Here is a 25,814-nt window from a genome sequence, read left to right on the forward strand (position 1 = left end):
GGTAACGGCATGCTTTGGGGATGTTGGGGAAAGTTAGGTTTGGACTCCAGCTGAAGTTCTGTCAGTTATTCCTATAAAATTTCTCTTGTTTTCTGCATCAGCAGTCAGCCGCTGTAGCAGAAACACCACCTGAAACATCAAACTACCATCTTCAAATTTTCCATCAGGGGAGCAGAAGATTTTTTTCCCCCTGCTGTTTATCTCCCAGCAGCTTTTGCTCCTTGTTCTTCTTCTTAGTTAATCTCATTGATGCAACTTCTCCATCCTGTTCTGCCTCTTAACTTATGTCAGAGCCTCTAATGTGCTTAAAGTCTGTTAATGTTACATTTTACATGTTGACAAGAGAGATGGCAATTCTCCAGCAAACACAAGCGCTGCATCGTTCTGTGAATCCATCCATCAAGCACTTAGTGAAAAGCTAAGCAGTACAAAGGGAAACAATAAAACCGCAGCAGCTTCTCTTGTCATTACAGGCTATTGCATTGATTTCTTGCATTCACAGCGATATACGTGCACATAGATGGAGGCATAAAGCGGCCTTTTTTTTTTTACAAAGCAAACACACTTAGGCACATTAAGATGCTATAGGAGTAGATAGCAGCTCACTGCTATGCAAGTCTACATGCAAGCATATATTTATACACACACTTAATTCTTCAACTTGCTTTTAATGCTTTTAAACATAAAGCCGGCGTAAGTTAACCTTGTTATGAGATTGTACCAGTAATTCCCAGACACAGTCGCTCACTTTGATTTGATTAGACGATCTTTAAGTGTCTCATGCTTCCATCTGTGTCCTCTCTATATATTCCATCCTCTTCTCTTCTTTTATCTCCCTCCTTTCTCACGTCAGTCTCGGCTTCGACGACTAATGAATTTATTAACGATGTATTACCTGGCATTTTTACAGGTTACTCACTCTCACTGTACGCTGTCACATTTTGCTCTTTTTCAACATTTTTGCATGTTTTTCCTGATCCTCAGTGATGGAGTGAGACAAAGGCATGGGCTGAAAATAAGAGAAAAGTGAATTTATATTAGAATTATATTGAAATGTGAAACACAGCAAATATGAAATGAAACAAGAAGAGACTGGTTTGTAACTGGGGTGTTTTGCAGACAAAAGGAACCCAGCCTGACAAACAGATGGATGCAGACAGAAGTTAGGAAGCTGGTTTCTGTCTCATCTGTTTGCATGTGCAAAACAAGTCCGGGCTTGGACTGGTCAGTAGACTGGAAATGAAAGAACATGATGCTGGGAGTTCACAGGACAAAAGCTATTCTTCTACATCTGTGTGTGTGTGTGTGTGTGTGTCAGCCGCAATTTTTCATAGCATTGTTGTCTGGACTTGAAACCGTGGCGATGTGTGTTGGTATTGAGCATTTCACATCTAGATGTGAGCCATCCGTGAATGAAATGTATCCTTTGTTTACGGGCCCATTATCTAGATAATAACATCCATATTTCCTCTCATCTTCAATGCTTTATCACAGCCTTATGAGCTCTTTCACTATCTCTGCATCTCTCTCTCCCTCACACACACACACACACTCTCTCACACACACACACACACACACACACACACACGAGCAGTGAGAGATAATAGGATTGTTGCCCCTGGTTCTTTTGGTGAGATTGTACATAAATTCTTCCATTACAAAGTGTGTATTCTCAGCATTCAGCCATGCGTCTCTCTTGGTGTACATATCAAAGTACATACAGCATAATCAGACATATCCATCTCTTGTCTGTTTGTGTCTTTTCATTTGATAATTTTTCATCTTTCTGGATGTCAACCTTTTTGTGTGTGTGTGTGTGTGTGTGTGTGTGTGTGTGTGTGTGTGTGTGTGTGTGTCCAGGATCATTTTCCAGCTAGTCATTGCCTGCTGTCCTTCCTCTGTCACTGTTGGCTGATAGCAGTGCGAGTCTACAAAGCTCAGTAATGGAGAGCCGCTACTTTACCCCCCCTCCCCTCCCCTCCCCTCCCCCATCCCCGTCGCTCTGCGCTTTCCATTTGCCGACTTTGGCTCGCAGCCATCCCAGCCAGCCAATCTCCTATCTTGTATCGGCACCATTTCGTTCCATATCTTCACAAATTATTTGCGGACACTCACAAAAAAAATAAAATAAAATAAATTTTGGCATTGGCACACGTGTCAGTACGAGTTCTGTCACTTAAAATCTGTATACAGTTGTTTTTTTTCATCATCCCAACCATACCCGACCACACTGTATTCTTACAAAGCTTTTTTGTGTGTGTGTCACATGGTTTCCTCACAAGTTTTATTCATCCCCCCCATGTGCAAACCGGAGAGCTCAACGTTCAAGTCGAGCTGACACCATTTTCCTGCCAGTGATGTTACTTTCTAAGCATCTACCTCTATAATCATGTCTGTGCTCGCAATAATTATACTATTTTCAATACAGCTGTTAACACAACCATTCATTAAGTCATTTACACGGCTCTGGAATGCAAGTGCTTTCAACCTCGTTCAACACTTTTTGTTTTTTTGCTTCATGCAGCCTACAAGTAAAACAGTTAAAATAAACAAACATCCATGGAAGCCGCAGCGTTGCTGGTTTTGGCGTCGGTGTCGTGTTACTCTGAGGGTTTGTGAGTTGTGTGGATTAAAAAATGAATGCGTCAGTATAATTTCCTCTCTTTGCTTTATTGCGGTGCACATGTAAACGTAACACTTCCTGTGTTTCCCTGCAGATCCTGGTGAACTCTGTGGGCTCCAGCCGTCCAGCAGTGCTGTATGAGAAGGTGACTGTAAGCGAGGCAGGAAGTCCCCTGCTGAGAGACATGCTGTTCAGCCCGGACCAGCAGTACATCTACACCCTGACTGACAGACAGGTGAGTTCACTGTTTGCGAGGCACTAATTAAAACACACACATTGCCTCTTAATCTCCTGCGTTACACATGTGACAGTGAATGCAGCAAGTCCTCCCGTCAAGCGGCAATCTGGAGATAGATGTCAGAGCATGCCCATGAATATTCTAACACACGTGATTCCCCGCCACAGCAGTCATCGTACCGACCACCCAGAGTAAACGCCACCCCATTAGCTGGTAGTTGTGTGTATCTTAACCTTCCTGCTCACTGTACAATCCCTGCTGAACACGTCTCTACTGGATCCTCTGCAGCTGCACGTCACCGTGGCGCTTTGCATGCAGACATACGTGGAGTGTTGTAGGTCACATGTGGTGTGTGCGCACACACACACACACACACACACGTTCATCTGGTCATTACCAGCCTCACCGCTGGTGAAGGCTGTTCTACTTTGATGGTGAGATGCAGGGAGGAAGGGAAAGGGGGTGCGGAGGTGTGAAGGTGGAGGAGAGCATGTTGAGTCTCTGTCGCTCCCCAGGCCCAGCTGCTCCCCTCGTTTTTCTGTCTCATTAGTGCGGTGAGTGAAGGCAGCGGCGGTTCAGGAAGGGGAGGGGGCAGAAAGTGGGTTGAACATGATGTGAATTTGACTGCATATACCCGATCTAAAGCTGGCTGCTACATTAAAAACGCATGAGAGGACTCTCTGAGGTCTGTTCCTTGAAAGGGTTTTGACTTGACTGTATATAAAGAGATGGGCGGAGCCTCTGTGACGTTACCCGTAGGTTTCTGAAGAGCTGAATTGACACTCGGTGGGCGGTTCCTACCGTCGCCATCTTGGCAGGGGCATGCGCGTCGTCTCGCCCGGAAAATACAAATACGGGCAAAGAGGTGGAGCTGAGGGGGAGCTGTGAGCGTCATGGTGGATGATTGACATCGAGCGAACTCCAAGATTTCTGTAGCTAAGAGCTAACCGAGCTAACCCAGAGATAACAGGAGCTAACCAGCTAACGGAGGTAAGCGGGCTAAAGCTAAGTCACGTTGTTAACTGGCTGAAAACCGCGGTTGTTCTACGTTCCTCTGACTTGAAGCCAGAGATTGGTACCTGTCAATCAAAAGGACACGCCCCTAAATATGCAGAGCTTCGAGATTAAATAACTTTTAAACGGGCGAGTTAGAAAAACCACTCCCCCCACAGTTGTCATGAAGGTAAACCTGACCTATTAAACCTAAAATGGATTTTTGAACCAGGCTGTAAACATGTTTATTTCTGCCGTGAAGTTGGTCTTTTTAACATGGTTGTCTATGGGGATTTGCTCTGTTTTGAAGCCCCTAGTGGATGAAGGGGGAACTGCAGTTTTATACACTTCCGCACAGGCTTCACTTTTAACCGCCGGAGGCTCCGTCCATCTTTCATATACGGTCTATGAGTTTTGCTAAACTTAAACCTGAATAAGCTGCAATGTTTACTACTCAATCGTTGGGACTAGTCAGCTGGATTCAGGTACCACTCCTGTGCTCATAGCATCAGAGGAATTTTATGTATATCTTTTCGATGATAGTGGCCAGTCACATGCACATCACGAATAAGAAAAAATGCACCTCCTTATACACTGTATAAAGCTGTTGAATTGTGTGAGCTAAAGAGAGCAGCACAAGCTCTTGATCTCCGTAAGATGCAGTGCATGAAGAGGGATCGAGCCATGGGCTGACCCTCAGTCCCATGTGGAGCTGCTGGGTATACAACTGCTGTTAAACACTGTTGTTCAGCCTTGTATTCAAGGAATTTTACTACTAATGCTTGGAGGGGAGTCACTTTAGTTGCAGACAGCTTCCTCTGAGGAACTTTTTATGGTTTTACATAACGATACGAATCAGTCTGTGGACTCCATACGAGTCCAGCCACGTCTCGCAGTTCAGCTGATGTACGAGAGAGGTGTATATCCGAGTGTGTTTCCTTGCTTCTGGTTTTCTAAACATTTTTCTAAGTGCCAGCGGAGTTGTTTACTAAATAAATGTTATTAGTTAGTTTCTCATTCCAGGAGGAGAACGTGGGGGGGTGGGGGGGGGGGGGGGGGGGGGGGGGGGGGGGGGGTTCCAAGTAGCTCCCTGTTCACTTTCGCACAAACTGCACCTTAAAAAGTTTGTAGCAAGGCGCGAGATACCAGCAGCACACTTTAATACAGAATGTACACCTGTGTGTGTGTGTGTGTGTGTATCGCCAGGGCGACGGCAGCGTGACATCTTTCAGTGTGGCTCATTTCTAGCAGGTGTGTGATGTGTGATTGGAGAAAACTACAAGCCCGGAGCAGGAGAGTTGTTCTAGGACTGTACAGGCGTGCAAGTGACGCAGCTAGGAGCATGAGGGACACACACACACACACACACACACACACACCTACACGTATTGTCACTTTCAGACCCAAGTACAAAACTTAATTCACACACACCCACACAGCCCTTCACACTCATGGACACTCTGTCTCCATCCACCCAGCATGGCCTTTTATTTCATTCCCCCCATCACACACACACACACACACATATACATACCCCTTCATCTCTCTGTGTGTTTGATCCCCATTAATGGTTAGCAGGCTTGGGTTAAGCAGAATGTGGGTGCTACAGTTGCCAGACATTCAAGTTAAACCCCCTTTCCAGCGCTAATGACTAGAGGGTGCAATTCCCTTCTCTCACCCTCCATCCTACCCTCATCTTGATCCTCTGCTCTCCATCTATCCCACTATGCACCCCTGCACCCCCATCCCCAATTTTAAAATTCTCATTTCAGCTGTTACACACACACCCCCACACACACACACATACACACACACACACACACACACACTCCCATGTTTCTATCTAAGCCTAAATTGAGCCCTCCCCTCTCAAATGCCTTCTACTGATCCCATTCCCATATTTTTAATGATCTCCCACTATCGCTGTGGTGCCCACCCGCACGCACACACACACACACACACACACACACACACACACACACACATCTCTTTCTTGAAGGGAGGCAGAGGTAGAAAATTGTAGAGCTGAGAGAACGATGGGTGGATGAGTGGAAGGGGGAGGAAATGAGGAGCAGGGGTAGGGTGCTGGCTTTGAGTTAAGAGATGATGATACAGTAACACACACACACACACATACACACACACATACACACACACACACACATATACACACACACACAAACAATATAGTTATTTTACATGAGGGCTGCTGCATGCTCGCCTTTTCCTGTAATATTCTCATGAAACGGAAACGCACTTTGCCTTTCTGCTGGGCATAGCCGTGTGTGTGTGTGTGTGTGTGTGTGTGTGTGTGTGTGTGTGTGTGTGTGTGTAGCTGGTTGCCTGCGGGAGTGAGCAGCACTGGCTGTGCCGAGCACATTAAGGTGTCAGTGGACATATCCACTGATGCGTAGCCTACAACAAGTCCCCCCACCCTGCTATCCTTGCCCACACCCACACACACTCGCCCAGGCAGCGAGTCAGAGTTGGGGGGCAAAGCCTGGTGATTTATGACTCGCTCCGTTCCAGCTAGATTCATCATTGTCATTATTATCAATGGAGGATATGACAGCAGGAGAGGAGGGCTTGCTGCACGTGTGTGTGTGTGTGTGTGTGTGTGTGTGTGTGTGTGTGTGTTTGATGACACAATGTTATTACAGAAAATTTAGAGCAGTTTGTGTGGTTTTTTTTGTTTTTTTTTTCTGCCGTCACTGTATGTCCTTCTCTAAAACGCATCTGCAGATGTGGCGGCGTAGATCTGCACCCTCTGAAACTTTGCTCACACACACTTCCTGCAGATCCCCTCACTTTGTTGGAGTTAACAGAAATGAGAACAGATTTTGTCCAGGTTAGAAACGTTTCTGAAGTTGTCTGCATGAGAATGTGTGAAGCTTCACGTAGAGGATTATCACACCAAACCAGCCTTCTCCTGCAGAAAACTCTGGCTGTGTCTTGGCTCAGTCCAGACGTCTCATCAGATCATTTCTTCAAGTTTTATATCCAAAAGGAGCAAAACGGCGACTGCATTGGATGCTGCAGCTGTTCTTTCCGTTTGTGTGCCTCAGTATCGTACACATATGACTTCACAAATTTTTAATAAACATAATAAATAAATAAAGCAATTAAAAATAAATAAATAAATAAATAAAAACCTTGCATTTTGATGACAGCCGTCACATATGAGAGCGCTGCAGTGAGCAGCACTGGCTAATTGCTGGAAGTATGGATTCTTATCTCCAGTGTTGGATGGCAGCTCAGATTTGAAGGAGTTTGAGCATCTTGGGAATAGAAAAAGTCCAACATTGAGGTTTTTCTGTATCATGAGATAAAGATGCTGCTGTTGCATGAGCTTATATCTCCCACACCTGATGTATCTCATGTTCTTCCATGTTGCTTTACCCTGCATACGTTGATGGGACTGTCCAATCAGAGCACTTAGACTATTGTCTGTCTTTCCATTCAGCATCTGAAAGAAATGTCCCTCTCCACATTTTACCAAGACTCTCATCCCTCTAAAGATTCTCGAAACATGGACATGGATTTGCGTGCACACACACAATTCCTAAGCCGTTCACAAGCTGCTGGTTTGAGTCCCAACAAAAGGAAACAATCTTCTGCTTTGTGTGGGTGGGTCTCAGAACACGGACTCATCAACTAATATCTTACCCATAGGGTTTCATTAGAAATCTATCCTCTGTTTATGTGTTGATCTGTTTACTTTCACATATTGCTGCTTCGCTGCCCGTTAGCAAACACATTAGCAGCGACTGACATCAACATGCATTATAAGCAGTTGCGACTGATGTTTCCCCGAACTACATCAAGCCACTTCGAAGTAGCTCAGATTTATTTTTCACCATTAATCAGACACCGGCAGACTAAGAAGCACATGACATGTCCAGCTAGCATCTCCTGGGTTTCCTTCCTCCTTTCTTTGCTTTTGTTCACCAAGCAGACACACTAAGCCCCCCCCAACCTCTTCATTTAGATTTACGAGCTCTCCAATTTCATTTTCTCCACCACCTGGCTGGACAGTGTGTAAAGCTTCAGTGAGTCCTTATACTCCACACACACAGACATTGAGCGTGGAGATGGTCATTGTTATGTAAATGTTAATAGACCTTATCCAGTGAGGCGAAGACAAGAGTACAGTAACTACGAGGGAGGGGTGCTGGCGTTGGTTGGGGTGCAGCCATGTAGGTGTATGGCACTCAATTACAAGAGTTCAAGCCATCACAGCACCTCCTCTGCAAAGAACTGAGCGCTTACGGTGCATTATTAACAATATGGCTCGTCACACACTGCTGCACACACCGACATGCATGTGGGTGTCTGCATTTGAGGACTTTTAGTTAGAAGTGTTGGACAGGTCATGCATGTGCTTTAGTGTATTCATTATTCATAAGAAGGTGCAAGTTCCCTAAAACAGGCAGAGAGAATGTCAAACACACATCCACGTCTTAATAAACACGTTTCTAAGCACAACATCTCCAATAAATCAGATCCACTTTACAGATACACAAATCTCTTCCAGGACAGATCATCTGTTATTCGAGCTGGAAAGAGTCAGGTGTGGCGTAAAAGAGTGAAACCTTACTGCAGTGCAGCTTTTCAAAGCGGTCGCCATGTTTGCTTTCGATTCTATTCTAATTGTCCACCGTTAAGCTGGACTGTTGGCTTACTCTTTATCACTTTTATCAAGAAAATAATCATCAGATGAGATGACAACAAGGAACAAGTCATTCCAGCCTGAGACGTTCTTTCCTCTGACATGACGGAGGAAAAACAACAGAAATAATAGTAATTCCTTAAGAGATGAAAGAAAATTGAACAAGTTGCTCTCATAACCCGGAGAGGGACGATTTCAGTCTCAAATCTCACTTATCCCATCATCTCTTTCTCTTAATTGTGTTTCTCATCTTTCCTCTCACTTTCCTCTCCGCTCGTATCATTCTCCTGTGGTTTTTCACATTATTTTGAATGTGTGTGTGTGTGTGTGTGTGCGTGTGTGTGCACATCATGAGAAAAGTGTGTTTAGACACTTGTCTTGTGCAAGATGTTATCAGTCTTAATGGAAGCCTAGCTGCCACTAGATAGCTGTCTTTCTCTCATCTTTCTCTGTTTTACTCTGCCATCTTTTCCCAGCGGATGGTGTGATAGAGCAGACTGATACAGTTAGAGAAGGGGGTGAGATGGATAGGGAGGTTAATGGTTTCTCTCTCCCCCTACTCCCTTTTACTCTGAGTCTCTATCAATTGGCCATACAGTCGGTCCTCCTGTTGCTTGACGCTGATTGTGGCGGAAGGATGCAGCTCTGACGGATGGTCATGGAATGAGGCCAATCAAAAGCTGGCGTGGCCCGCATAGCTGCTCCGAGTGACACACTGAACCAACTCCTGCGCCTTAACCAGACGCCACGCTGAGTAGAACAATGAAGTGTTGCTCATGCATGACAGCACAGGGGATTGTTTTGAAATTGAATCAAATTTCTTTTCAGATTCCCGCTCAGCAGGCTTCGTCAGACCCCGTTATGAAGCAGCGAATGGGGAAAAGCCGAGCTGAGAAGTGGAATGGCAGGTTTTCCACCGGCGTCTACTTGCCAGACTTTACAAAAGCAACAACATGATACTTCTAACTGTAAAAACTCCGTGTGGAAGTATTCATCTGAACTATTAAATATGAAAAAGAAAGAAATCTCAGGTTCATAGACTTCCCTTTTCAAACCATCGTGATGCATGAAGATGATCCGCTCGCTATGGCAACCTTCACAGATTTCCATCATCTTCTGGAGAAACTTCTATAAAAGCTACAAAGATCACTTTGAGTTGCTTTACAGGAAAAAGAACGTTTCATGCAGTATTTTTGAAGCAATGCCACAAACCTTCCTGCATTTTTCAGTTTTACACATAAATCACAGTCATCCTGTTCAATTATAGAAAAGTTAACTTAAATATTTTGACTGAGGCTGTTTTCCACACGTCTCTCTTTCCTTCGGCTCCTGGAATCATGTGTATATATCTATCTATCAGCGCAAAGCTAATCAGACGGTCTGTTTTCCTCAGGTCATTGCTAGCTCTGCGCATACAGCATCCATCCAAACATCTATCAGGTGCAACTCGCACATCATCTGCTCTGAGAGCAAATCAAGAAAAGCAGCATTTGTCCTCCTTTTTTCACCCTATTTTCTTCTTTCTGCTCTCTTCTGCTTGTGTATATGGTGGGGCTTCGCTTGGCAGTGCTAATGGAAATGCCAGCTGTGTGGCTCCTCACTCCTCACAAAGTCCATTTACTAAAGTGACAGAGTCATTTACCAGGCAGACGGCCTCTCCTATCCTCACTTAATTAGAAGACCCCTAGGCCTGTCTACCTTCGCCGGCCACATTTACCTCTTTCTCACTCCTTTTCTCTGGCTACAGTCTTTGTGTTCCACTTCTTTGTTTTCTGCAGTTTTTCAATCTCTGTCTCATCTTTTGTCTCTGTCTCAGTTTTCTTTCTGCTCTCATTCCGCTTCTAGGACCAGAGTAAAACGAACAAATGGCTGCACACAGACTGGGAGTTAAGAGTTAATAGGAATGTCTGTGTGATGAGGGCGGTGATGAAGAGGGATGGGTTACACACCTTTATTTTTCAAAGTTTACTTTTTCTTACTTTTTTACCCTCTTTGTTTTGTGTCTGGAGCCACTTTGCAGATTTATTGCTGCACTTTTATAGTCAGCTTCTTTTCCTGTTTGTTAACAAAACTTTTCCTTTTAACAACACTGTCGGTCAGCATGAAAAAGGACAAGGAAATGTGTTTAGTAGTTTGATGCTGTCGGATTTCATATCTGCAGCTTCACAGTAAAAAGATTTGTTTACCTCTTTTCATGTGAATGTGCTCCTATATTGGCTGGTTTTCCTGGGCAGTGTGCATTCATGTAGTCTGTGTGTGTTACCGCGTCGCTGTTTCTGTAGGGAATGGAAATCACAGTTGTCATCTTTATTGCCCTTGAACTCACAATATGCATGCATAAAAAAAAAAGGACAAATAAATAGGTTGTTTGATCTGCGTCTTGTTTATGTCGGGATCGTGTACAGATGAAAAGATCAAAACAATATCTCAGAGTAGAGAAAACAACGAAGCAAACGAGAAATTGAGGAAGAAGATTAAAAGATGAATCATAGAGGAGAGAAACGGCAGAACTGATCAGGTGGAAGAAGCTGCAGGCGTACGGCAGCGTGAGGACAGCATTACACCAACATTTCCACACATTTCTGGAATGGAGTTACATGAATGGAAACGGCAGATAAAACTCATCAGTTAGGAAGGTATTCTTGTCACTGAAAGGCCTAATTTGGTAAAAACAGGCCTGCTTGAGGTACGTGCCATTGTAATCTCTGGATTATAGTAGCAACAGCTTTTACATGCACTCCGTCTCCTCCCCCTTCCCTCAGCTTCGCTCCTTTCTTGTCGGTGCCAAACTCTGCCAGTGTTGTTTGCTTCCATGCTTATCTGCAATCAGTCAACACATCAAACCTAGCATAGCCTGCCATTGATCTCTTAAGCCCCTTACAATCCAGTCAATGCACACATGCTAACCCAGCCTTTGATACGACCCCCCGCTTGCTCACACATGCACGCTGGCTCTGAGCAGGTACGGCAGCGCTGGAGGAGCTGGAAGGGATATTCTCTGCACAGCCATGTTTTTACACGACACCTGAGGGTTAACTCTGGGTAGGTAGCCCTTCCATTTCTAAGGGAGCTTTTTTTTGGCAGGGAACAACTCTGTTAAAGCTGAAACAACAGCAAAAAGCCGACATCAGTGACAGCGGCTAAATGTTTTGTGGCTCCATTTGGAGCTCAAACGGAGCCCAGTTGGGTTTGCCGCCATGCCAGTTTCTCAGGCATGTTTGGGCATTTAGTGGCTGTGTCGGTCGCTTATCGATTTTTATTTATTTTTATCCGTGCACATGGCTCTTCACTGCCACTCCAGATGAAATCAGGAGAGGTTGCAGACTGATTGATGGTTACTGAAATAATACAGGCGTGGTTGATGCCACTTCACAGAGAGGTCACGGAACAACGAAGACAGGTGACCACCCTTCTCTTTTTCCTCTTTGCCATCTTTTCTCTAAGCTGTTGATGATTAAATACAACAAGCCTGCAGGGAAATGCTTCTACATTTCATTTTTAGTTTAATTAAACTCAGTTTTACATTTCTTTTAGTCTTAACTACAGCCACAAATCACAAAGTGTAAATAAGCTGTAGTATGCATAGTTGTTTTATTAGCCCAGATTTTGAGCAATTATGCAAAAATAATTGAACCTAAATGGTGATTTCTTCTTCATAACAACCAGGAGGTTCTTCCACAAGTCCCCTCCTTCTTTATTTCTTCTTCTATTATGTTTTGAAATGTTGAGAAGAAGAAAAAAAAGCCGCAACAAGGCCAATCCTTTTATGTCTTTAGATTTTACAACCAATGAAAAGCTGCGTTGAAAGCTTTACGGTTCCTCTGGGTTTTGGGGGTGACCGTTGCAAAGCCTGTTAGCTGGACGTTTAAAGGCAGGTGATAGCGCTCTGTAAAAACAGATTGGAGAGGAAAGGTGGAAAGTTTATAACAGAAAGGAGATGTCATGGCTCTGCGTTGTGGTCAAGGTAGAAGGCTGACAGCGTGGGGAGGAGCAGCAAGGAGGAGAAGTGAGTTACAGCAGCAGATGCAGTTGTAAATAAGGAGAGAGGCAAGACGCAGGAGATGGTGGGCTTGGTTTATAAGGTCATTTAAAGGAGTAATGTGGCGCACTGTCTGGAATTGGCTTTCATTAAAAGAGCCATCCAGAAAGAAAGGAAGAGGAGGGTGTGAGGAAGTGTGTGTGTCTGTGGTTAGGCATTATTCCAGGCACACACACACACACACACCAGCACTCATTTTTTGGATCTACTTGCAGTTAGTACTTTCCCAGCTCCTTGTATTTTATATCCCCACTGGGAAAAGCAACCATGATAGGCCCCGTCGCCACATTAACAGCTTTGTGACACCGCCACTAAACGGCTCACACAGTGTCTGCAGCACCATGAGCTCAGCAACAATCGCGAACAATGGCTCACATCTATCATTACACTGGGCAGTGATAAGATTATGCCAGCCCACCAAGGACTTATAATTTTAACATGATTTATGTGGATCATTGTCCTTAATCACAGTCTTAATGATTTATGGTGAGGAGAGCAGTAATGGCTTGGCATCAGCGATGAGAAAAGAAACATGCATTCCAGCCCGTTTTTTTCTGAGACTGAATCATAATTAAAATGAAAGATATCCACTCACATCATCCATATATCCATCAGCCATCATGCTGCTTTCTTCTCTGTCCTCCTTGTGCAAACACCCCCCCCCCACCATACCTTACTCCATCCTTCTTTTGGCACCTCTTTCAGACGAGAGTGAGACTTGTGTTGGCTTTGACGGCAACACACGGCAGGCATCTGCCACCAGATCCCATCCACTCAGCTCAACGTCCTTGCCAATTTGCCCCGTGTGTGTCTTCAATTACACTTTTCCTCTATTCATCCATCCAGCCCACACTTCCAGTAGATGACCTCCTCCCTCTCTTTCCCCTCCAGCCCTCTCCTACTGCTCATTTGCATCATTTCATCTGTCTTTGTCTCTTGGCGCGACGCCAGCCAGAAAGCTACTGTACCAAGTTCTCCATCGACTTTAGAGCAGAGGAGCAACTGCTTGTTTCTGTCTATAAAAGCAATGAAACGAGATGATCAAAGAAGGATGGTGATTGTAGGCAAGCAGACGGAACAAAGAAAGCCAAGAGAAGAGTCGATTTACAGAAGAAAAGGCAGAAATGGAGAAAAGTGTGGCGGCATACAATGTCAAGTTTCCTTATTGTCGCCTCTCTGCTTGAGCATCAAGAAGCCTGAAAGGCGGCTGATTACAAAGTAGCTCCGAATCTGAATGACTTTCATCGTGTCAGCTCGACCTCTGTTCAGTGTTGGACTTCACGGCGGACCCCCGCCCTCACAGCTGCATTCCTTTGACCACCTGCTTTCTGTCTCACGGGAAACGACGCCTCCTTTCCCTCTAAATGTTTCCTCTTCTCTTGTCCTTCCACACATCACTTTGTCTCCCTCTTTGTAAAAAAATAGTCCCGACCTCCACAAAGCTTTACATCTGTGTGTGTCCACCATGTAAAAGTCTTTTTTACATGGTGTGGTTTTCACTGGTCAGCTTTTAAAAGGCGCCTACTGTAACGTTTTCATGTAAAGACACACACACACAGCATCATAACAAAGCAGGGATCAGGCGCCTCATCAGCTTTAATTCCGTCTGGGAAGAAAAGTTGCACGTGGCGTCGACATTCACCGTTTCAGCACATGTTGCTACTTCGGTGCACATATGCCACATTACTGCCAGTCACACTGCCTGTTGAAACACATTTGATCTCTTGTGAATATCTTGAAATACACACACACACACACACACACACACACACACTTGAAGACCCACTGGGGCTGTGTTGTGAACCATCTGTCATCACCTTTAACTGGAGCGCAGGGCTAAACTTGCACACTTGATCTTGTTTCATCAGAAACATCTGTAGCCAATCAACACGCTTCTGCATCCAGTATGGCTTAGGTGATGCTCACACACACACACACACACACACACACACACACACACACACACACTGAGTCGACTTGTATTGATGCTACAAGGCTTTTTAGTTCTTGTAACGCACATATACTGATACACTGGGCTCCATCCTTTTGCTCCTCTGCCCCTGTTGGCTTTTTGAGGTCACCTGTCAATCAAAGTATTGTTGCCACCGCCACCTGTCAGGCATCCCAGCATGCATTGCAAGGCCTTTCATGTAACATGCTTGACTGGAGGCTGTCACACACCGCTGAACCTGGAATCAGTCACCGGAACACACACATCCGCAAATATACGCATTTTCCTCCAACTAGCTCCCTGTTTGTCTCTCAGGAACACACACAGACACAAACACACACGGAGTGTTTGTCGAGCGTGTCTGAAAGTGAATAAATGTCAAATTTAGCGTAAACCTAGCAGTTTAATTCTGGTGTGATTACAAGGATACTGATCATTCGTCTCTGATTTCTCTGCCTCTGCAGGTTGTAAGGGTTCCAGTGGAGAGCTGCGAACAGTACACTACTTGTGGGGAGTGTTTGGGCTCCAGAGACCCTCACTGTGGTTGGTGTGTCCTCCACAATGTGTAAGTACTCCATACACTCATGCACACATTAACCCGCTGCACCCTGGTACCCTGCTTCATTTGGTGGTAAATTATTCTCAGAGAAGTGCTCAGCGAATCATTTCATAGTGGGAGCTCTCCCCTGAGTGGCCGAGAGCAGCTTATCATCTGACGTCCATGTGTGCAGACAGATTGGGACTTTGCAGGTATTACTCTGGTTCATTCGTAACAAATTTCACACGCGGGTCTGCCGCGCTGATGCCTTCATCACAGGATCATTGACGAGGAATGCGACAACTTGATGCCGTCAAAGAGCAGAGCCAGTGGTGGAACAAGAAGACATCAACTGAGCAAAAAGAAATCATTAAATGATTCTTTTGTCGTTGTAGAACTTAGAAATATTCTAAATGCAGCAAACTTTTCATTTCAGTAGATTTGGCATCTAACAACTGCTTTCCTTTAGTCAGTAGTACAGTCCATGCAGACGTTATGTTAGGGTTTCCTAAACACATCAGGAAGGGTCACTGCAGACCCTTACAGACATACTTTACATGACGAGGACCCCCTGCAGACACAGTCATTACTTATCCATTGAAGCTCAAGACGGGGTCTTAAACAGGGGTCCTGGAGGCCCACAGCCCTGCAGGTTTTGGATATTTCCCCTTTCTCCAACACAGAATGATTTACCGAGAACTTCTCATGGAATATAAAGAGGATTGTTAATACTTCATCTGAATAGCTCCTATTAAATCTGTACAACAGGAAATTAACTAGGAGATGTGTTTATGTAGTTTTATTGTGGTGGGATGTTGTTTATTTGTATTGTATGTAGTTTTATTGTGGTGGGTGCTGTTTATTTGTACTGTTGTAATTTACTGTATTTATGTGTGAACCGTGTCCTGGGAGCGCAGCTGGAAATGACCAGCTGGCTGAATCTGCTACAATGCATCTTTTCTCCTCTGAGAATAACGTGTTGTGTTCAAAGTTCCTGACAAATACAAACAAACAAACAAACAAACCGGATACAAATAAAAAGGATCCAACAGCTTGCTATCAGGTTTCTGCACACTCACCCGTAATGTGAGTCAGGTGCAGCTAGAACCAGCAGGACGGCGGGGCTTGAGGCCTGCAGGATCAGAGTCCTGATTTAAGAGCAAGAGGATTTTGAAAACACAGAGAAACATTTTTACTGAGATGCTGATCATCAGAATGGATTTAAACTAAAATGCTGAATTATATTTCTTCACACAACTGTAACTTTATCCATCCATCCATCCATCTTCTGCCGCTTATCCGGGGTCGGGTCGCGGGGGCAGCAGCCTAAGCAGGGAAGCCCAGACTTCCCTCTCCCCAGCCACATTTGCCAACTCTGCGGGGGGGATCCCGAGGCGTTCCCAGGCCAGCCGAGAGATATAATCCCTCCAGCGTGTCCTGGGTCTTCCCCGGGGTCTCCTCCCAGAGGGACATGCCTGGAACACCTCACCAGGGAGGCGTCCAGGAGGCATCCTGACCAGATGCCCGAGCCACCTCAACTGGTTCCTCTCGATGCGGAGGAGCAGCGGCTCTACTCTGAGCCCCTCCCGGATGACCGAGCTCCTCACCCTATCTCTAAGGGAGAGCCCGGCCACCCTGCGGAGGAAACTCATTTCAGCCGCCTGTATACGAGATCTCGTTCTTTCGGTCACGACCCACAGCTCATGACCATAGGTGAGGGTAGGAACGTAGATCGACTGGTAAATCGAGAGCTTCGCCTTCTGGCTCAGCTCCTTCTTCACCACGACAGACCGGCGCAGAGTCCGCATTACTGCAGACGCCGCACCGATCCGTCTGTCGATCTCGCGCTCCATCCTTCCCTCACTCGTGAACAAGACCCCGAGATATTTAAACTCCTCCACTTGGGGCAGGACCTGACCCCCGACCCGGAGAGGACAATCCACCCTATTCCGGCTGAGGACCATGGTCTCAGATTTTGAGGTGCTGATTCTCATCCCAGCCGCTTCACACTCGGCCGCGAATCGCTCAAGCGAGAGCTGGAGATCACGACCAGATGAAGCCAACAGGACCACGTCATCCGCAAAAAGCAGGGACCCAATCCTGAGGCCACCAAGTCGGATCCCCTCAACACCTCGGCTGCGCCTAGAAATTCTGTCCATATAAGTTATGAACAGAATCGGTGATAAAGGGCAGCCTTGGCGGAGTCCAACCCTCACCGGAAACGGATCCGACTTACTACCGGCAATGCGGACCAAGCTCTGACACCTGTTGTACAGGGACCGGACAGCTCGTACAAGGGGGTCCGGTACCCCATACTCCCGGAGTACCCCCCACAGGAGCCCCCGGGGGACACGGTCGAACGCCTTCTCCAGGTCCACAAAGCACATGTAGACTGGTTGGGCAAACTCCCATGCCCCCTCCAGGACCCCAGAGAGGGTATAGAGCTGGTCCACTGTTCCGCGACCAGGACGAAAACCACACTGCTCCTCCTCAATCCGGGATTCGACTATCCGGCGGACCCTCCTCTCCAGGACCCCTGAATAGACCTTACCAGGGAGGCTGAGGAGTGTGATTCCCCTGTAATTGGAACACACCCTCCGGTCCCCCTTCTTAAAAAGGGGGACCACCACCCCAGTCTGCCAATCCAGCGGTACTGCCCCCGATGTCCACGCGATGCTGCAGAGGCGTGTCAGCCAGGACAGCCCCACAGCATCCAGAGCCTTAAGGAACTCCGGGCGGATCTCATCCACCCCCGGGGCCTTGCCGCCAAGGAGCTTTTTGACCACCTCAGCGACTTCAGCCCCAGAGATAGGAGAGTCCACCCCTGAGTCCACCAGCTCTGCTCCCTCATGGGAAGACGTGTTGGTAGGATTGAGGAGGTCTTCGAAGTATTCCCTCCACCGACCCACAACGTCCCGAGTTGAGGTCAGCAGCTCCCCACCTCCACTGTACACAGTATTGATGGAGCACTGCTTCCCCCTCCTGAGCCGCCGGATGGTGGACCAGAATCTCCTCGAAGCCATCCGGAAGTCTTTCTCCATGGCCTCGCCGAACTCCTCCCATGCCCGAATTTTTGCCTCGGCAACAGCCGAAGCCGCATGCCGCTTAGCCCGCCGGTACCCATCAGCTGCCTCCAGAGTCCCACAGGCCAAGAAGGCCCGATAGGACTCCTTCTTCAGCTTGACAGCATCCCTCACTGCTGGTGTCCACCAACGAGTCCTGGGATTACCGCCACGACAGGCACCAACTACCTTACAGCCACAGCTCCGGCTGGCCGCCTCAGCAATAGAGGCACGGAACACAGCCCATTCGGACTCAATGTCCCCCGCCTCACTCGGGACATGTTCGAAGCTCTGCTGAAGGTGGGAGTTGAAGCTCGCTCTGACAGGGGACTCAGCCAGACGTTCCCAGCAGACCCTCACAACACGTTTGGGCCTGCCAGCTCTGACCGGCTTCCTCCCCCACCATCTGAGCCAACTCACCACCAGGTGGTGATCAGTTGACAGCTCCGCCCCCCTCTTCACCCGAGTGTCCAAGGCATGTGGCCGCAGGTCCGACGATACGACTACAAAGTCGATCGTTGAACTGCGGCCCAGGGAATCCTGATGCCAGGTGTACATATGGACACTCTTATGCTGGAACATGGTGTTCGTTATAGACAATCCATGACGAGCACAGAAGTCCAACAACAAAACACCATTTGGGTTCAGAGGGGGGGGACCATGCCTCCCAATCACTCCCCTCCAGGTCTCACTGTCATTGCCCACGTGAGCATTGAAGTCCCCCAGCAGAACAATGGAGTCCCCAGAAGGAGCACCCTCCAGCACTCCCTCCAAGGACTCCAGAAAGGGTGGGTACTCTGAACTGCTGTTCGGTGCATAAGCACAGACAACAGTCAGGACCCGTCCCCCCACCCGGAGGCGGAGGGAAACTACCCTTTCATCCACCGGGGTAAACCCCAACGTGCAGGCACCAAGCTGGGGGCTGATGAGAATGCCCACACCTGCTCGGCGCCTCTCACCATGAGCAACTCCAGAGTGGAAGAAGGTCCAGCCCCTCTCGAGGGTACTGGTTCCAGAGCCCAAGCCATGCGTCGAGATGAGTCCAACTATATCTAGTCGGAACCGCTCAACCTCGCGCACAAGCTCAGGCTCCTTCCCCACCAGAGAGGTGACGTTCCACGTCCCTAGAGCCAGCTTCTGCAGCCGGGGATCGGACCGCCAGGGTCCCCGCCCCTTGCTGCCGCCCAGCTCACATTGCACCCGACCCCTACGGCTCCTCCCGCAGATGGTGAGCCCACGGGAGGTGGGGCCCATGTAACCCTTTCGGGCTGAGCCCGACCGGGCCCCATGGGCGAAGGCCCGGCCACCAGACGCTCGCTCTTGTACCCCGCCTCCAGGCCTGGCTCCAGAGGGGGGTCCCGGTAACCCGCGTCCGGGCAAGGGAACATTCATGCCCAGGTTAGTCGTCATCATAGGGGTCTATGAGCCGTGCTTGGTCTGGTCCCTCCCCTAGACACCTGTTTGCCATGGGTGACCCTACCAGGGGCATAAAGCCCCCGACAACATAGCTGCTAGGATCTTCGGGACGCACAAACCCCTCCACCACGATAAGGTGACGGCTCAGGGAGCCGTCAGCCTCTCCCTGTAACTTTATTTGATTGTTTAAGTGTTAAAATCTTCCTCCGTTGCCTTTTGGGTTTTTTTTAACAATACTTTCAGGCTCATCTGAAATGTCAACCAGTGGTTAACGCATTACTCTGCATAGATCATCACCCACATTGTTTAAAGCGGCTCTATGATGCTATTTCTACTTTTCTGAATTTTCTACAGTGTGACAGTGTTGAATACTCATCAGACATATGACTGATGCCGTTTTTTATCACCTAAACACCAGTTTGAGCTTTCCAGCACTCTCTACGTTCAGTTTCCGTGGGAATGGAAAAGATTTGTTTTAGAGAGTTTTTTTCTAATTTGAAACTTTAGTGACTTCTCAGTGATTGGTCATCTTTTCTAGGTTGTGCATGTTCATGAGAAGAAAGCCACGCCCACCTTCACTGCTCAGTATAACTACTCCTAGCAGTTGACCAATCAGACGCATCCCGCAGGCAGAGGGCGGAGCTTCCTCTGTCGGCTGGTTTCTGCCAGAGGCTGATCTGAGACGATCGATCCAAAATGAACGAATGACTTTGTGAAAAATGCTTGATTATTTCTTGCCCTTCTAGACTTGCATATTAAAATAAATTAGACTGAAATGTGAATCATAGAGACACTTTAAGCTCAGCTGTATCCGCTTCGTTAGCCTCCAGTAGCCTCAGCGCCGGTTCTTAACGTTACAACGCATCACGTTTGCTGTTCGTCATCAGTATCTTTACTGGAATGTTTATTAAACTTGTAAAATCTGAAACAACTTATCAGTTGCCGCCTTTCCTCTCTCTGGACTCTGCACATCATAAACTTGTCGGACACTCTTGAAGTTTATCTCGCCTGTGGGGCTAATGACTCAGGTTTCATTAGGCTCCGCCTCTCTTCCTGTCGCTGCTCCTTGCATGCTGCGTTCATGTGCAGAGCAGATGTCTGACAGCAGAGCGGCCTGCCACGGCCAGAGGCGCCAATGCAGGTCCAGGTGTGGTGCTAACAGCCCGCCACGGCTGAGTCGATGCAGGCATTTATTCTTGTAGGGACCAACATGTTTTAGTACATCTGGACTTTTCATTAAAGTTCTGTTCAGCAGAATATACAACAGTGAGTAGCAAATTGTAGTTTGGATTTGTTGAATCAAAGCGATGACGTGTTGCCATGGCGATGAACACTGTGGGCTCTGCGTACCCCCCGTTTGACCACGGGGATTGCGTGATGAGAGCTGTGTGTTATTGAAGGTGGACACAATATGAAAACATATTTGGAGGCTTCGGGACTTTGGCATTAATTAAACTTAAAGTACATATCAACCATGTTTCCTCTAGGTATACACACACACACACACACACACACACACAGCTTTTTCTTCTCCATTTCAGGAGAAACATCTTTGAAATTACACACATAGTCATTAAGCACTTGAATTGATGATAACCTGCCGTTTGGGCGCACGTTGACCTTGTGCCTCGAACACATCTCGCTCATTTCCGACCGAGCAGGGCTAAATCTGGCCAGGGTTCTTGTCGACGTTATCGTTTCGTATTAATAGGCAAATTATTTATAAGCTTTTGTTTCAGCCCTCTGGTCTTCTCCGTCACCTCTCATGAAGACTCACATTACTTTCCAACGAGAAACAGTCGAGCATTAACACACGTGGAGGTGTTTCTAGACACCTAGATAAAAGAACACACCTCATTCACACACACTTACAGAGTCACACACCACAGGAGCTGGAAAAAGAGGAGTTTTATAACGAGATGTTCGTGCCTTTATATCGCTCTGTTGCTGCCTTTGTGTGTGTGTATTTGTGTGTGCACATCAGAGAGTCTCGGGAGTGGTTGGCGACAGTGTTTTCTTCCTGAGCGTGAGTGAAGGCTAACTAAATGAGGGAATGAGGGAGCAGCTATATGGAACAGGCAGTTAGGTTTTTTTTTTCTGCCTCCCTCATGTTGTTAAGGCCTTGCAGAGTGCCACATCAGCACTTCCCTCTCACCACTGGGACCAGTTGTTGTTAGTGCGAAGGTGAAGCAAATGCATTATGAATAGCTAATAGTAAAAGTGCTACAAAACGGGGCTGTATGATGATTTTTAGCACAATCAGTTTGCCTGTAATGAGGTGGAGGGGGATTTCTGACAGCACTGATATGCAGCCGGTTAAACTGCATCACTTTACCGGTTGAAGGAAACCTTAATGATTACTCGTACATCTCCAAGAGGTTTGCAGAGGGTGGGCCTGTGAACAGAAAATATGAGGGGTGACTGTGTTGTTGTATCGCAGTGAAAATAATATAATTTTAATAATTAAATAAAGGAAATGTAAGGTAATGATGTGAAGTATCAGTTACAGGAAGCATTGGGCTTATTGTATTATTGATGATGGCGATGACGGTCCGACATGTTAATACGATCTTTGGATTATGTCAGCAGTTCTTTTCTGTTGTTTCTCCTCGTGACTTCTGTTTTTTTTTTTTTTCCCCTTACTCTCCCAGATGTTCTCGGAAGGACCGCTGTGAACGAGCAGGGGAGCCTCAGAGGTTTGCCTCCGACCAGAAGCAGTGTGTGGAGCTGACTGTTCAGCCCAGAAACATCTCCGTCACCATGTCTGAAGTTCAGGTACGTATCCTGTTGTTAGCTTGTGAACTATAAAAAACAGAAGTTTAAAACGACATTAGAAGAAAACAGGTGTAGGACTAGAAATGCAGTTTGCTAATGAAGAATCTGTTGACTGAAGCGACAGCTATGAGATCAGCGGATGATTTTTTTTTTTTTTGGGGGGGGGCAGAAAGTTGCATGATAAGATCAATATCACTCTTGGATACTTTTTGTTTGATAAACACTCGAGTCACCAGCAAAAATCTGCAAGCAGGATGAAGCCGTTGCCACGGATCTGCTTCCTGAAAGTCACCTTTTCATGTAATGAGATTTAGGTTTGCACAAAGTTAAATCTCTTATTGTTTGTTGTTAAATGTCTCCATCACCAGCTGAGATATCAAGGAGTTGCTGGTTGGTCCGTACTGAGAATAGTCTGGCATAAAATCAGCCTTTAAACATCCATTGCTGTTTATAGGCCAAACGTATGATGGATTAATTAGCGGGCTTTAGAGGTGGTCGTAGGAGGATTTAGGTACTTAGTTACTGGAAAGAAGCAGGGTGGCATTTTCCCAAAATGTCACACTGTGGGCTGGTGAAGACTGGTTTCATAAAGCAGGACATGTCTCTGATGATTTATTTAATAGTAAAATAGAAGCGACTATTCTTATTTACCAGAATATTTTTGTTTACCAGGTGTTTTCTTCACCCTTGATCCAATATGCCAAAACAGAAAGAGCAGTTTATGTGAAATAAACTTTTTTTATTTTTTTTTAGTGTTAGAAACTGAGACAATAGAAAAGTGATAAAAGCTCTAAAACACACATCGCTGAACAAGCACTAACAGCCCGGCAGCTTGATGCGGTGTTCGCATTTATCCTGCAGCATTCTTTCACGTCACTGCCGTGAACACCGAAGTGATGAAACTTCATAAATATTTGCCAAATTTTTCCAAAAACGATGAAGCTTTTTAATGTCTGGGTGTGGATTTGATTTGCTTTTTATTCTTTATATTAAGTTAGCTGTAAATATGTCTGTTTGTGTGAGAGCTCCCATGCTGTCAGCGTGCACATTAACACATGCACATAAACCTCACTGTCGCTCCTGCAGGGTCACACACACTCACATACAGGCAAACGCTGGCTATTTTTAAAAAAAAAAAATTTTATTCCTGGTTCTGTCACACATCCACGCCTCGCGCCCCTTCCCTCCCAGCTCCCATTAACCCTCATGTCATATCTTATAACAATCCATGTACACCATGTCCTTCCATTGATCTTGCACTGATTGTCTAACTCTCTTTCTCCGTAGCTGGTCCTTCAGGCTCGTAATGTGCCCGATCTGTCAGCGGGGGTCAACTGCTCCTTTGAGGACTATGTGGAGACAGAGGGACGGATCCAGGGTGGACACATCTTTTGCCTGTCTCCGTCTGCCAGGGACATCGCCCCGATCACTAGAAACAAAGGTCAGGAAGATAAAAGGGTGGCGACGTCACGGTGAAGAGGGAGGGTGTCGTTAGGGGGCTTGTGCTTGTTATTCTACATTCATGTTTAGGTTTTTCTTTTATTTTCTCTCCATCTCCGTTTGCCCCCCGCCGCTGCCATGGCGTGCTGTACATTAATCGCCAGCGTCCGAGGTGACTCCTCCTGAGGGGTTTTATTGTGCGTTGCTGCTGGAGACGTCCAGACAGAATTTTAATGTTGCAGCTGATTTGCTTCGTGTGTCTATATTCAGAATTCCTTGTCACTACCAATAATGGCCGACGTTCCCTCTCACAGGCCCACACAGTGGTCCAGATTTACATGCTGAAAATAGAAGCGTTTTTGAATTCCCATTATCATGCATTATGCGCTGTTGTCAGTTTCGTTTTATTTGTTTTCCTGCGTCTAAATGACTGCTTGTGCTCTTAACTCCTTTTCAAAGCAGAAACTTCAATGCATTTTACCGTCACATTTAAAAATATCCACATCTTTACAGATTTATTATTTCTTTCACAAAGATTACGCACCGGTTTCATGCCCACTTCCGACACGCCACAAAGAAGAAACCGGCGTGTTATCCACATTCAAAGAACGGCAGATGTGTCAGGTTGTCTCCTTCAAGTTTTCCCAAAGAGACAACTCAGAAGTTCGTCAGCTCGGCCCATTATGCCCCATTATGTGTTCTCATCATCTCTGGCATTCAAGCGCTGATTGGTGCTGCTATTTTTAATGCCACCCCACCGAGGGTGTGACATGAGAAGTGTGTTGCTAAGTTACAGTGCGTCTCAGTGTGTGTGTGTAATCTGTTGAGGTCAAACAAGTGGAAAGTGAAAATTGTCGCATTAAGTGCTACAGCAGGATGAAATCACTTAATAAATTCTTACTTTTAAAGACGGTGAAGTGGGGAGCAGTCTAACCCTGCATGTCTTCACTTTGCTGTCTCATGTAGGGGACAAGCGTGTGGTGAAGCTCTACCTCAAGTCCAAGGAGACGGGCAAGAAGTTCGCAAGCGTCAACTTTGTCTTCTACAACTGCAGCGTCCACCAGTCGTAAGTTACGAGATTTTTTTCACTTCTAGCTCTATGGTTATTGAGTCCTCAGTTTTTCTCTTTAAAAATGTTTTTGTCTTCAGAGAGATTGGCTTTTTGTCCAGTCTCCCCATGGGCTGTCTCACGTTACTTTCCACAAAGGACACACATACACTCTCATGCACATCTCTACCATACCCCCCCCCCCGACCTACGCGGGAGGTTAATGTTTCAGTTGGAGTGAAAAATCAAATGAGAAACGATTAGGTTATGAGATGGTAACTGAATCATAACCACAGCACACACTGCTTCTGTAATGATTGACTCATTACACGGCGGTCTGCTGTAATTCCTCCCAATCACAAACTAACTTCAGGCATTTGTTGTTCTCGCCTGATAAAACAAATGGCTGCAGATCTTTTGCCAACTTGGATTTGCAGTCTGGGCTTTGTTCATATAAAGACTTCAGAAAGTATGATAACATTTCAGTTTGGTGATAAAACTGCAGAAAGTTAGTCTCCATGACAGTCCGGATACCCTGAGCTCTCTGTCCAATCATATCTGCCTCTTAATCCAGCTTCTGCTGAAGCTCTACCACCCACAGAGCCCCACCCTGGGGTCAGTTGTACCCACACACACAATGCACCCTTCCAGGGTAAAAGAATCCTCTAACTCCTTGACCCCTCCCTGCATAATATCTCCCCCCGTCAATCCGTGGCTCATCCCGGAGAAGCTTGAACGTCTGCTGGGGTATTAGCCTTGGGGCAGCAGATGGCTCGGAGGCCCCTGGGGTACCGCAGGGCTCCATCCTGGCTTCCCTCCGTCGAGGATCGTCCACAAACACACACATACACAAATGCATGCACAGCCACACCTTTTCCCCACTGAGTCACTTAGAGCTCATTGAAGCCTTGAATGTCTTGGACACCTAATCCGTTATTGTGACCTTTAACCCAGCCCCCCCCCCCTGAAACTTCCCAGCTCTTGTACACAAATCCCTCGCCATAATAAAGATGATTAGCTCA

General features: G+C 46.5%; 1 protein-coding gene across 1 annotated transcript in view; it reads left to right on the forward strand.

Annotated features, from left to right (window-relative positions):
- The window catches only part of plxna1b (plexin A1b), a gene marked incomplete at its 5' end in the record, with an annotated part of 155,234 nt that overhangs the window by 51,127 nt on the left and 78,293 nt on the right, over positions 1-25,814 (forward strand). Inside the window, 5 exons of the mRNA XM_079242272.1 lie at positions 2,718-2,858; positions 14,978-15,078; positions 22,181-22,304; positions 23,592-23,745; positions 24,711-24,810. Coding sequence (XP_079098398.1) covers positions 2,718-2,858; positions 14,978-15,078; positions 22,181-22,304; positions 23,592-23,745; positions 24,711-24,810 — 620 coding nt within the window. The remainder of the gene's footprint in view (positions 1-2,717; positions 2,859-14,977; positions 15,079-22,180; positions 22,305-23,591; positions 23,746-24,710; positions 24,811-25,814) is intronic.

Source organism: Telmatherina bonti, assembly GCF_933228915.1.
Source record: "Telmatherina bonti genome assembly, chromosome: 6".
Classification (NCBI taxonomy): domain Eukaryota; kingdom Metazoa; phylum Chordata; class Actinopteri; order Atheriniformes; family Telmatherinidae; genus Telmatherina; species Telmatherina bonti.